Source organism: Lepidothrix coronata, unplaced genomic scaffold, assembly GCF_001604755.1.
Source record: "Lepidothrix coronata isolate B3197 unplaced genomic scaffold, Lepidothrix_coronata-1.0 Scaffold178, whole genome shotgun sequence".
NCBI classification, from domain to species: domain Eukaryota; kingdom Metazoa; phylum Chordata; class Aves; order Passeriformes; family Pipridae; genus Lepidothrix; species Lepidothrix coronata.
In genome coordinates, this window is record NW_016690358.1 from 942,443 (window position 1) to 956,759 (window position 14,317).

Consider the following 14,317-nt stretch of genomic DNA (forward strand, 5'->3'; position numbering starts at 1 on the left):
CAGCTGCCCTAAGCAGCTCAGGGCTCACAGGGCTGCAGAGTTTCTCAGGCAGCCAAGCCAGTGAGTCATGCCCTTCCAAACATGCAAGGCAGCTTCGAGGGCCTCTGATGGACATCTCCTTTCAAGCAGAAAAAAGATCATCTAAAATAAAGGGAGATTAAAACCCAGCTCACAAGAAGACACAGAATGTCAGCACTTCAGGGAAGAGCAAGTAGTTAACAGTGATGATGAGTTTCTTCAGAAAGAGACAATTTCCAGTAAGCTGTTGTTTTCTCTCATCATCCCGTTCAAACACCTGGAGAGCCTTGAAGGGGTGAGGTTGGCAGCAATCTGGTGGAAGGCCTGAGGAAATGTCTTCATGGATGAATAATCACCTGTTTCAATGAATCTTTAAGCACATGAAGAGACAGATGAGAAAAATCTTACTAAAACACTGTAGCAAGAGAAGAGGTAGGGTGGAAGGTGACAACTTGGAAACAAGGTCTCTTGCTGAGACTTGGTCCCTCTTCAGTCAGGACAGCCAAGGGCCATCCTTGGATGCCATGGAAACCTGCATTATTTTGCCTCCTATGAAAGCTCTGTGACCAGCAGCTCTGCCAGCCTCTCCTCAGCACAACGGGAAGGGTGGAGGAGTAAATACGGCTAAATCCAGAAGACAGCCCACAAGAGGCAAGGGCAGCCCCCCAACAGCCCTCCAAAAGCCCATTTCTGCCACTGCCATTCAGCCTCAAGCCTGGCTTTGCATTCTGGCTGTGTGCAGCCTGTCAGCAATTAAATCCAACAAAAGCCACAATCAGGAAGGAGGAGGAGGGTGCACACAGCGGGACCTACAGAGGAGGAGATGGGATCTGCATCCTCCCACGGGAGCTCAGACAATAGCTGTAATGCTTGGCTCAGTGCTGTCCACCCAAACCCTCTGGGAGCAGGTACATCACCAAGCATCCTGCATTTCCTCTCTCATTGTTCATCTCCCATTCTTTGCTTCCTTGTTCTACTCAATGCACTTTCTCTACCTCCCTTCTGAAACCCAGGACAATGGGCTGCCACAGCCTCCTGCACACCCTGATTAAAGAGCACAGGCAGATGCCTCCTCTCTGTGGAGCCTTTTGCACCTATTGCTTGGAGGGAAAGTGGAGAACGCACAACATGGGAAAGTCACAGCAGGTCAGGAAAATAATGTGGGTGGTTAGCGAGGAAAACCTTTGAAGCTTGTGAAGCCATTAGCTGAGTGCACAGGCTGTAGTAAAAGGATAAACAGAGAACATAGAATCATATGGGTTGGAAAAGACATCTAAGATCATCAGGTCTAACCACTAATCTCACACCACACTGCTAAACCAGGTCACTCAGTGCCACATCTGTACATCTTTTAAATGCCTCCAGGGTTGTTCTGGTGCTTGACAACCCTTACAGTGAAGAAACTTTCCCTAATATCCAACCTAAACCTCCCCTGGTGCAACTGGAGGTTGTTTCCTCTTGTCCTGCTGCTTGTTCCCTGGGAGCAGAGCCCGACTCCCACCTGGCTCCACCCTCCTGTCAGGGAGTTGGAGAGCAAGAAGGATGAATAAATAGTGGCTGAAGAGACATGTTGTGTCCAGCTGTGGAACCAGGTCTGCACTGAGAAATAGCAAGTTTGGGCTGTTTTTTGTGGCAGAAAGTGATTAAGTAACCAGCCTGACTGTGTATTTTAAATGGAAGCCACCACAATAACTCAAGGCTGCAGCACAGAGCATTTACTAAACACGAGGAGACAGAAACAACATGTTTTATATAATGCATGACCTGGCTGTGATGAGTTCTTCCTGCAGGTTGTGTCACCACCCTCCCTGCTAAGGAGAGGCCACTGCTGAGCTCTGCTGGGGCAGCTTCCCAGTGCTCCTGATCCGATCCCTGCCACAGCCCCAGGCAGCACCAGCGGGTCTGGGGGGCTGGGTCTTCAGGGAAGGACACCACACACAGGTCTTGGGACAGCAGGAGCCGCCTGCACTGCTGAGGCTGAGCCCTGGGATAACTGGGAGAACCCAATGGATCTCAGTGCTGGGGGAGCCGGGCAGGTCTGCTCACTGCCCAGGTGTGATGTGAGGCCAAACACTCCACCTTCAGCCATCTGCATCCTCACTGCTCAGCCTCTCTGCCCACCTCTCTCGCACCACCTGCCCAACCCAGACCCCCTGGATGCGATCACTCACTCCAGAATTCCCACCCTTTACAGAAAGGACAACATCCTTGGACTAAAACCAGTCCCACAGAGCGAGGTCAAGGTGTCCATCCCACCTTGTCAACTCTCCAGCAGTTGCAGGAACGTGGCACAGGACAAGGACCTGACCCCGCACAGCTGCACCTGCTGCTTCCAGACACCAGCACTTCCCCAGCATTTCAACTCCCCCCGAAACCCAGGGGCAAACCTTCCATTCTAGACTTTTCTCTCCCAGTCTTCCAGAGAGCACAAGGATGGCAGTTTACTCTTTAATTGTTAATTACACTTCCTTGTTAGATTTCAGAGGCTGAAAAATGTTTAGGGATTTATTCTTCTGTGTAATTAACCACAATGATGAAACACTCATTTATACCGCACTGCAGTTTTTGTTAAGGTTATTCATAATGGGGGAAGGCTAAATAGGTTGAGTTCATTATCGTTACAGAAAAAAAATTGAGGTGACCCAATCAAATTAATTTGAAATTAAGTGCAGTGAGGCTGATAACTCCACACAAGTCAGGAGTTCAAATAAAAATAGAAGAGACAACCTACAAAGCAAGAAATTATAAGCGGGCAAGGAGTGGAGCTGAAATTACTGCGACTGCGACATGGCAAACACATGGTGTGGGCAAACAGGGCCACTGAAAAAATCAGGGAAAATTAATAAAGAGATGGGCAAAGACTGCAGGATGTAAAGGGGAAGCTGGAGGAGGAAGGGATGAAGACAGATTTGAAATAAATGGGTAGGGACAGTGCTTGTTAAGCTAACTAGATTTATTTCTCTGCCCAGAAATTCTTATGTCCTTACAAGACAGCATTGAAGCAAGGTCTTTAATTTTACTTTTCCTGGGTTTATTGCTTGGGCCCTAATGTTATTTAACAGCAGTGAGTGCCAACCAGTTTCATTGCACAGCTGGACCTGGCTCAAAACCATTAAATCTGATGGAAGCTCTTTCCTCTTGACAGACACATCCTGAAGAAGCTGGTGCTTCTCCAGCAGAGCATGGAAGTCATGCACCCTGGAATGGACACCACCAAGGAACTGATGGACAGAGCAAGGGGACAGCATTCTCCCATCCTTTTTCCCTAAGAAAAGAAGATGGGAAAGCAGAACTAGAACCAGCTGGACCCCACAATGCTGAGCATTGCTGGGACACCCCAGCCCAGCACTGTGCAGGAGGCAACAGAGCCCATCACTTGGGGAGCCTCTTTTAGGCTTCTCTTGAGAAGCAGATACATGGTTTATGCCTCTCCTTCCTTTACCAAAGTGGTGCAAGCTCTCAGTGAGCCTCAGAACTGGGTAACACAAATAATGGTGATTGGGATGTTCAGGATGCACATGGACATTGTTTAAGGGGTCTAATCTTCTGGGAAATGGTTAAGACAATCCATCTCTAGACAACTCCTGAGTGCTGCTGCACGATGATGTTTGAGTTATCACCTGGAATGAGTTTACTCCTGAGCCTTCATCAAGTCCTGTTTTAGCTCTCAGGGCCAAAGGGAACAGCGAGACCCCAGCAGTGCTGGGCTTGTGGGCAGAGCTTGTGCTGGGACTGCCCTGTGCCCTAGGCCATAGGGCAAACACCAGCTTGGACCATCAGTGTGACATCCCGTCCCCAGCCACCCCATCAGAACAGCACGTGGGTTTTTAAAGGACTGGCCAAAACACCATGAGCCTCTCACTGCAGCTGCACAAGGGGTTTTTCCTCCCAGCTCCCCACTTTGGCCAGGCCAAAATGTCACCTTCTGCCCTCTCCCAATGAAGTACAAACTGTTTCCCTTTGCCTTGCAGGTCCCACAGCTTAACTTTTCTCCACCCTCACCTCCAACTCACCCCTAAGCGCACGGGGAGCATTTGGGATAAAGCTTCAAGAATGCATTCAACATAAATTATTATTCCCCTTCTAAACGGATTACAAAAATCCTTTTATTACAAAACACTAAAATGGTCAAATTATTGGTGTGGAAAAACGTTTCCTGAAGGTAAAGTTTTTAAAAGTGGAGGTTTTAATCACAAGCATAATCCTTTCTGGCTCACATTTCCAGTCTTGTGAAACGTGGAGATACAGATTGCGCAGAGGCCTGGCTGTGCCACGAACAAAGGAAGATGCTGCCTGTAAATAGCTCAGAGGACATCAGAAGACACTTCTCTCATCAGCAATCTTTTTTAGCTTAATATAGCTCCTCTTTGCATAAAACATTGACATTTTTGTAATGTTGGGACCCAATGGTGCGAATGCTGATTGTCATCTGAAGATACTGGAGTGTACCTTCAAAATATGCAAGAACATTTTAGAGACAGTAGTTTCACTTGCCTCCAAAATGCTGTATCTTAATATTTCATACTTATATATATTTAAATGTTAGTACCACAGGATAAATGCTAACATGCTTTTATGCTAATGCAATCACTGGAAATCCAGATAATGTTGTGTATTGGCATACACTGTTAGTGAATTATGGATACCTAAATGTACAACCCCACATGCCTAGCAATTATTTTTGTTAGTGCATTTAACTTTTATTTCCAATCAGAGCACTTGAGGATTGTTCAAATGAAGTTTACTTTCGCAAACTGCAGAACGGAAAACATTTTTGTTAAAGGTTTAAAAACAGTAAGACTGTGATGAGGTTTTAGAGTTGCAATAAGGGCACTGCTCAGAGAACTCCACCAGATGGAATGATGTTTGATTTGGTCACAGACTCAGCAATTCAAACCCAAATGCCTAAAGTGAAGGACGTACAAGAGAAACAAGAGATAAAACCTTGATTTTTTCCCTGTCAGGTCACCGTCTCCCGTGGCAGAGGCTCAGAGAGGCAGAGATGGATGCTGGGAGGACAGATCCTGGCAGCTGGACCCCAGGACCCTGTGCCCTGAGGCCCCAATCACACTGTGCTGCAGCTGCTTTTCAAGTCTGGTTTAAGCCAAATAAATCGGAGCAATATCGGGAAGGAGAAATCCTAAGCTGGCCTTGGTCTGCCTTTTCCTCCTCCTCCTGCCTTTGCTGATCCAAGTCTTGGCCAGCCACCTGGCCTGTTGGCTCAAGATGCTAATCCCCTGGAAAAACCTTTTATCCCAAATGGGCTTTCAGCACAGCCAGACCTGTGAGCCAGGTCCTGGCAGGACTGTGTGCAGGCCAGACCTGGGTGCTGCAGCTCATTGCTCCATCCCTTACCTGCTTCACTACCCGATCAGAGCTAAGGACATTGCAAATCTGGAGAAGTCCTGGGTATTTTTAAGAGTTGAAAAGCTCTGGATGTGACCCAAGCACGTCTGAGATCACTCTATGTCCAGTGGTTTTCTCCTGTGCTAAACACTTGCCTACAGCCAAACCCCCTCCTCCAGCCTGAGCTGTGCCAGGAGTTACTGACCTCCCGTGCCAGGCTGTGGAGCTGCTATCATCATGCCATGATCCTCCTCTGGGAATGTTTGCCTGGCTTGGAACCACTGGCCTGAGCCAGCCTGGCTGAAGAGACCCAGGAGGTGGCCACAGACCCATTTGGTGAGCAGCAGAGCATCACCTCTAGCCCAGGCACAGCTCAGCATCCAGTGCAGGATCTGACACCATCCCCAGGCACACAAGCAGATCATGTCCCTACAGCCCAGTGAACTGTGACACCTCTGGGAATTTACTGGAAAGTCCTACCCCCTAACCAATGCTCCTAGGAACAGCCATGTGTGAAAGAAATAAACAACAAGCCCTCAGAAAAACACGAGACATCAGGAAATGCTTAATGTGAAGTACCTGAAATGCCCCTGACAGTTTAACTAGAGCATGGAGTAAGCTGAGAAAATGTATGAACAAATAAATTAAGCAGAGAGCACACTGCAGACAAGTTGGCATGTAGGTGTCTATTGAGAAAGCTTAAGGACAGCAAGGGGAAAAAAAGCAAACCCAAGCCCAGGCATAATATTCTTCATATTTTGGAACAGAGCTCTCAGATAATGTACCATCCAAACCACTCAAAATCACCATCTGCCAGAATGTCCTTCAAAGAAAAAAGGTCTAAAAGTTTCTGAAGCAGCAGTTGAGTCATATCAGATGAGAGGTTGTTTCTGTCCAAGGAAAGGCCTTTGCACTCGAGTGAGGAATGCTACACAAAAGCATGATTCTTGTGGCCACTGCTACACATCATATGATGTGACAATGAAGTTTTTGCGTCTTGACCGTGACATGTCAGCTACATCTGGAAAGAAGCTCTTTAACAGCTCCTGTTATTTCACAAGTTACCTGCAAAGGTTTCCAGATCTTCTTCATAATCTTCGCTGTATGACACATAAAATTAAGAGTCTACATGCAACTGAAGACCCTGAGGAAACCATTCCAATATTGTTTCCAACATTAGGATACACCAGAATATGAAGAGCAGGTCTGTGTTTCTGATGTGTAAGGGCATATCTTATAGTGATCAGTGAGCCAGGCTCTGCTTCAGGCCAGCAGCTGGATCCCTTCCTGGTGTAAATCTGGGTACCTGCTCCTGTCCATGAGGCTGTATGACCTCACACACACTGAGGGCCAACTGCATCGGACACAAGATTGCCAAAGAAATGTGTGCACCGTGTATTAGACGCAGCCATAAATAATTTATGATGTTGGAGAAGGCAACTATACTTTTAGGTGTGGAAATACGCAGATAAAACAGTCCTGACTTTCAGTCTGCACTCTGCACTTCTGACCCTGGAGTCTGGGACCATACCATGCATTTCTAAAGCCTCTGCACCTCTCAACACACATCCCACAAAGCCCCAAACCCCATCAAACAAAAAGGGCACATAGCAAATGGAGCCCACATAGTACCACCTGAAGAACTAAATGTGATGCCCCAGCACAAGGCAGACTGGGCTCCTTCCCCTGAACCTGCAATCCTGCAGGCCAGTCTCCTCCTGAGTCAGCTTCTGACCCCGTTCCCCTTTGGTGTCAGAAGCACCATGTCTGTGGGGCTAAAACCCCCCTCCAAAGACCATGGCAGTTGCTATATTTCTGAAGCCAGCATCTTGCTATCCTAAAGCAGCCCAGGAGAAAGGAATAGGAGGGAGAAAGGTGGCACTTGTAACTGCACCCTCCTTCAGATCTTCCCCAAGAGAGGGCTGTCAAGGGGATGGGAGGGAGGCAGAATTATACCCCCCTTGGACTTTGTACAAACAAAGAGTTGAGGGAAATCAAGAAACAACCATAGATTCAACACCAAATCACTCTGGGTAAGTCTGACGAGCTGGATGAGGATGGACTGAGGAGAAGAGCAGGGTAAGGGGTGTGGCAAGGAAAGGGGAGAAGACAATTTTGGGGGATAAGACAATGTGGTGTGTCACACGCCAAGAGAAGCTCTCAGTTTCTGCTCTCAGAAATAAATCAAGAGGGACAAAGAGAGGCACAGAGCCCACCTGGTGTCCCGGGGTGGCCGGGGCTCACCTGGACAGGGCGGCTCCCAGGACGAAGGCAGCGTGTTCCTTCAGCGCCGCCTCGGAGCTGTTCAGCCCCTCAATCACCAGCCGGAGCCCTCCCATGGACAGGAAATCCTTGGCATTGTCCACCTGGGAGAGAGCAGGTCCCCATCAGCACGAACCCCCAGCTCCTGGAGAACACCACCCCTCAGAGAGCACAGCGTCCCTTCCCTCCTGGTCCAACCAGCACAGTTTCAAAGCAATTAAAAATTCAGAGGGAGTGGCTGTGGCTGAATTCTGTACAGTCCTGCCACGATGTCGTGGCTGCAGAGGCACAGTGTCCTGATGGGTGGCTTTGCCACACGCAGAAGGCATTGCTGGAAACTCAAATACTTTGATTATAGCTACCAAAACTGTTCCTGACATGAATTCTGGTAACTCGGGTCAAAAATTCAGTACATCTGATCAGAAACCTCCAGCTCTTTGCTCTCTCACCTGAGCAGGCCTTTACTGGGAACCCAGTGAACCCCACATTTGGAAATGCAATTAATTAATTGATGCTGCAATTGTAGCACCAGGAGTCAGGGATGTTTAGGAGCCTGTCAGCACCAACAGTGCACGTTGTGCTGCCTGGGGTGAGGAGCATGGGCAGTTCTGGGAATTTTCCATGAGTACCATCAACAACTTCATGTGGACAAGGAAAGAAAAAGCCAGTTCCTGCTTGGAGGAGCCAGCCAGGAACTTCCCCTCAGGGCAGCCCGAGAAATTATTTTTCTAAAACAAAAAATATTGGACTAACTTCCAGTAAGGAAAAAGTTTACACATTGGTGGGGGATTCATCAGCCTTTGACTCTAACCAGATCTGGGGCTAACCAGGCACAGTCCCAGTGGGCATCTGCTCCTGGAGAGGAGATCAGAAAAGGCTCTGAGCGCTTGCAAACAAAATTTAGAGAAACAGCACAAAGTGCTTCAAGTACAAAATTCAATCCAAAGTCAAATCAATGCATTTTGGTATTCAAGGATTTTTTTTTTTTTGCAGTTTAAAAGGGGATCTGATGAACACTCAGAACTGCCTGTGCAAAAAAATCAGGGTTAGAAATTCGACATTTCTCCTCCCTGAAAGACAGGGAGAAAACAGCAATCATTGGTGGATGGGAACAGAATATAAAAATGAGTTATCAGCCAGGCAAAGCGACCCCCTGATGGGGTGGGACAGGACAAGTGCCACAAGGCTTGCAGGGTGTGTCAGGCTCCAGCACCATGCTCCAGCTGGAATGCTCTTCTAGTGAACCATGACTTCATGCTCAGTGTTAAATTTATCCAACCATGTACCTTCACCAAAATTGGCCATAAGTCAGGTATTTTAGGTACCCAAGAGAAGGAAGAAGCTTTATGTCCTACGGGTATGTTGTTACCAACCAAAGCAGGACCTGGGGAGCTCCAGCTCATCTCTGCTCCCCACAGGGACAATACCCACCACTTGCTGTTCCTCTGCAAAGCTGGTCTCTGCAGGTCTGCTGGGGCTGATTCAGGATTTGCAGCAGCTTTTGTGTCCTTTCAGATCCCATTCTTTTAACTGTCCCTATAAACCAGGCCTGCCAGAACTCTCACTTTTCTGCAGACCCACCTTTGTCTACAAAGAAGTCTATGCAGCAACCTAATTTCGGCTGTCAGTGGGTCCTTTTATTGCTCAGCCTGTGTAGAAACTGTTTTAATGCTGGAATCGGACGTTGACTTCTGCACAATGGACAGGCAGGAGTTTGCATCCTACATCAGGTGTGGGAAAACCAATCCCCACTGTAACCTCACCAGCACAGTCCTTCAGACCAGCTCCAGCGTCAGTGAGACACCTCAGCTGCAGAATATAAATTGTGCTGTAGAGCCTATTTTGAAGATGTGTTTATCTTTTTTAACTGGAGCCTGTTGTGAGAGCTCCTTCCCTCAGCCACTGTTTTAAAACCAACAAAATCCCCAAACTTAACAACTTGAAGGCATTAACCTCTCTGGGGAGCGGCAGATGCTGTGAGGCAGCAGCTCGTGCCTCGCTTCAGTCCACTGGAATCGGCACACAAGGAAAACCAAAGATCAAAAGAGCTCTTGAGTAAAGTACACAGGCAAAGTGGGAAAGGAGAGGGATGGGAGAAGAGCAAATATGACAGCAGTTATTCAGGGAGCGGCTTTGAATCAGAGGAGAAAGAAAATAGGGAAGGAAGGCGAGAGAGAAAACATTAGGAAACAAGAGCAAGGGAAAGCAGCGTGTCAACCATAGGAGATGGAGAGGAAATTAGCACTGAGAGATGGTGTAGCATGTCAGAGGAGGGGAGAGAGGAAGATAAGGAGAGTAAATAATTGAGAGAAAGAGGCTGCAATGCCTGAGAACAGGTCTTGGCTCCATACACGGCTGTGCAAGCACCATGAATGCTGTTTATGAGTTACACTCTGCCCTCCTCACATTTGCATTTGGTTTTATGCATTACAGATAACTCAGCAAGCCAAACCTTCCTGCCCCTTCTCCAAGACGAGCTCCTGAACATGCCAAGCTGAATCCTGACTGAGGAGAAGCAAACCAGAGCTGGCAACACAAATCTGAGCATACACAGAGCCCTTGGGCTGACTCTTCAAAAGCAGGGGAGAGCATCTCTCCACGGGCTGGGCACCGGCCGCGGCTCCTTTGCTCCCTGCAGCGCGCCCGGAGCCACGCACTGCTTCACATCCCGCTGCTCGGGGGGCTCATGACCACACCACGGAGCAGGGAGCATCCTTTGCTTGCACACCCTCCAGGGCACAGCATTTTCCACTCGACAGGGCACTCCGTGCCCCGGAGGCAGCAGCAGGATGGCCGGGAGCCAAACAGTTATCAAGAGCCATGGCACGTCACCGTTCAGATGGAGGATGGGGGAAGCGGGACCAGCAGAGCCGTCACTGGTCCCACATGAGGTGGGAGCTGCCCTGGGCCAGCCACACCTGCGAGGATCCCTGTCCTCCCTCAGCTGGGACTCACTGCAGAGCACTCCTGACAGTTCAGCCCTTCCAGGGTTATGCGGCACAAGCACATTTGGCTGCTGTTCAGTAATTACATTAAGCCAGTGCCGCTAAAGTCAGTCCCAAGCAGAGATAATGCTCTGGACGCATTCAACTGACTGGAAGAAGAAAGAGGAGGAAAAGCCATGCTGGCTTAGAGACAAGTCATATTTCTTATCAGCTTCCTGCCTGACGAGAAGGTGCTGCCCAGCCATCTGCCCCGCCAGCGCGGGCACAGAGCAGCGCTGTGATCACGGCACAAAGGAGCCCTCTGTGCTCCCGCCAGCCTCCCTGCCAGTCCCCCTTTCTGACCCCTTTGATGCTGGATGTGGTTCCCTTTGATGCTCCAGTCCCTGCTCCTCTCACCAATCTGAAATCGTTTGCCCCATCCTGTGCTACAACAAGCAGGCGGGATTTTATGCTGGAATAGTGCAGATCCTTACACTGGAATCCGAAGCACCCCAGGGTGTTTGGGGGTCGCTTTTCAGCATGCTGGAACCCTTAACCAGGCAGGATTAGCCCTGAGTACAAATATGAAGCTCTTTGGGCAACCACTGTTCACACTTATTCTCTGAGTCAGGTGGATGCCATAGTGAAACAAAAGCAGGGAGAACAAACAGCACAAAAGCTTCTGCATGCCCAGGACAGGGATTTAGTGTGAAATTCAGGACAAAGAGCCCTGGAAATAACACTTCTATTAGCTGGCATATGGACTCCCTCTCTCAGCAACACATTCCTTCAGCTATCTGCCCCTAAAGTACCACATTTGGTTTAACAAGTGACATTCCAGTAAAAGGGCACCTCCCAAGAGTTGTCCCATTCACCCTCTGAAATGATAAAGTGACACTGGAAACTCTCCCAGACCATTCCCGACTATCCCAGTCACTGGGGAGGGAGAAGCCAAGTCCTTTCCCATGAGGCAGAACAGAGCCTCGATGCCCAGACACCCACCTAGGGGTGGCACCAGGGAAGGCACCAAGCCCAAGGGAGGAGAGCTCTGTAGAAATGTGTCAGCTGAGAGCAGAGCAAGAGAGATCAGAGGGAGGGGGGAAAAGTGTGAGCCCAAACCTGAGGAAGAAAGACTTCAGGAAATATATTCACCCTCACACAGAGCTAATTAGCACAGTGAGGCTCTACATGCCACTGCTTACTCAAGCCAAGACAAAATAGAGGTTTTTAGGTGTTTGTTGCCTCCTTGGTTTAAAAACATTCCCTGTGAACTGATGTAAGGGCACATACCTGTAACCACGGCAGCTTTCCATGGAAGCAGCAAGAAAATAATTATTTTCTTAGCAGCCACCACTCTACTTACCCAAATATGGCACATAAAACCCCATTTTGTAACATTAAGCAGATAAAAGAAGAAAAAGAGAGGATAAGAAAACCCACCTGAGAACAGATAACAGATCAGGCAGCCCCTAGGAAACTTCTGGCTCCTGGCACAAGCAATGATTAATTCAAACCTGGATATAAAATAAGCCTGCACTAGCCCTCTGCTGTCTGTTATTGTCCCAGGATTATGGTAATTAAGCAATTTGTATTACCTGATACTGATAAGAAAAATAAACCCCTGTTTCTGACACCACATCCCCTGGATTTTACATGGTAGTTACTCATGCATTCTTGTTACCTGGTGAACATAATATTCGAGATCATAAAGGGCTGCTACTTTTTCATCCAGCGTGGAGGCAGAACTGTTGAATTTGCTGATTAATTTAACCATAATTTCATAATCTGTTTCCATCTTCATGTTCAGCTTTTCAAACTCCTCCTTCAGCTGCTCTATGGGCCGGAACTTCTTCCTCACCTCTTCCTCTTGAGCCTTGAAAGCAGGAGGAGGAAACCACATGTGAAGATAGGAGATAAAGAGAGACAAGACAGACACAGAAAGAAATCCCAGCCTCAAATTTACAAGGGGAACCTGGCTGTCCATGCCAATGGATTTAGTGCTGTGCACTAGAGATGCAGGGGCAGCATTGGAGGGTCCTTCTGAGAAGCCCAGGAACCCAGTTATCTGTGACATTACCTGCAGCACCAGTGAGCACCAGGGCTTTGTACACCACTTCTAGGTCTATACACCATTTGTACACCATTTCTACATCTATACACCATTTCTACACCATTTCTACATCCCATGTCTTTCCAGTGCATGGGGCCCAGAGGCAGCATTGCTGTTCTCTGTTTGCCTGAAAGTAGATGTTCTCAAGATCTGACTGGAAAAAGCCCTGAGCAACCTCCCTGAACCCACAGCTGACCCTGCCTGGAGCTGGAGATGGGGCTGGAAAGCTCCAGAGGTCCCATCCAGCCTGAAGTGCCCAGTGACTCCATGCCAGTGACATCAAGTAGATCTCCTCAGACATGGATGAAGATGCTTTTGCCATCTCAACATTCCAGGATGGCTTTATCTCTCAGGGAAAGGTGCACTCACTGTGGGGACAGAAGCTGTCAGAAAGGGAAGCAGAAGGAGTGGTGATAAGCTGGGGGTAGCTGAAGTGCCAGGCCAGGGGGCTTGGCCAGGGGACAGCCTGTCCTGAGCAGGGCTCATCTCCCTGGTAGTAACAGCACCCCAAGCGCTGCCACGAACCAAGAGAGCTGACAAAAGGCATGTGGTGAGAAGGAAAATGATCTGTCAGAGATCTAGGAGAGCCCCAGAGGCACAGGAGCACTGGTGGCACTGGGACAGGCGGGGACAGAGCCTGGTGCTGCAGGGCATGGATGAAGCAGAGAGGCCAGGCTGGAGCTGGGCTTCCCTAGAGCAGGAGAAAGCCAGAAAGACCCTTTTCAAAGGGATTCATCACGAACACAAATACCAAGCCACGTTTGTACCCAGCAGTGACCCCCACAGGAGGGTTTCCACGAGCCCCAGTCCCCTGTGAGCACTGCCCTGCTCCTCACACAGCAACAGAAGCCAAGGGCTGGAGCCATCAGGGGAAAAACAAGTGAGCAATGGAAGTGAAAGCTCTGTCAGCCTAATGACTGCTGGCCAGTTTACCACAGGTACCACACACAGTGCCACCCCCCCAACCACTCCAAACTGCCTTTGCCAGAGCGCAGACAGGCACAGGCTCGGTGCAACTGAATTTCCTCTGACACAGTTCCTTCAAGGATGAATTTGCTCCCTGCAGGAGTGACTGTAAATGGAATACTTTAGGTCCATTAGATGTAGCTGCTTTTAGCCCAGTTGATGGGACAAAAGCTATTCTAACAGGGGGTTTAAAATATGGCTTATTTTCACATAATAGAGCATTGCTAATTTTTGCATTTCAGTGATCCTCATTTCCAGCAACAATGAAATAATCTTAGAGCATATGAAATACTGCCCTGCTGCCACATAAGGGGAAAAAAGCCTTACTCTGACTTCAAGACTTCAGAGCCTTGAATTCTACTTCAGTTGTCCTTCAACTGAGCCAATGCCAAGGCAGCAGGAGCAGTGAAGGCCCAAGGAAATGCTGCTGAGGGGGAGAGGGCAAAGAGGCTCTGACCCCCCTGAGGAGTCACATATCATCCCACCAGTGGCTGGGGACAGTTCCAAGCCTGGAGAGGGCTGGAAGCAGCACTTCTATTCTATTTTACTTTGGGTTGGAGCTTGTGTAAGGAAACTTCAGCCTGTGCTTCACCATGGCCACTCGGGTTTTGCTACCCAGGGCATGAGATTGGAAACCTAAAGCAAGGAGAGTCCTAACAGGGAAAGGAACTCCCTTTATAAATACTGTCAC

The 14,317-nt window shown here is 48.6% G+C and overlaps 1 protein-coding gene across 4 annotated transcripts in view; it reads right to left on the bottom strand.

The window, feature by feature from the left end:
• Positions 1-14,317, bottom strand: part of SIL1 (SIL1 nucleotide exchange factor) — a 99,777-nt gene that overhangs the window by 28,109 nt on the left and 57,351 nt on the right. For all 4 annotated transcript variants that reach the window (XM_017830438.1, XM_017830440.1, XM_017830439.1 and 1 more), the window contains 2 exons: positions 12,232-12,423; positions 7,609-7,730 (listed from right to left, as the gene is read on the bottom strand). In XM_017830438.1, coding sequence (XP_017685927.1) covers positions 7,609-7,730; positions 12,232-12,423 — 314 coding nt within the window. The remainder of the gene's footprint in view (positions 1-7,608; positions 7,731-12,231; positions 12,424-14,317) is intronic.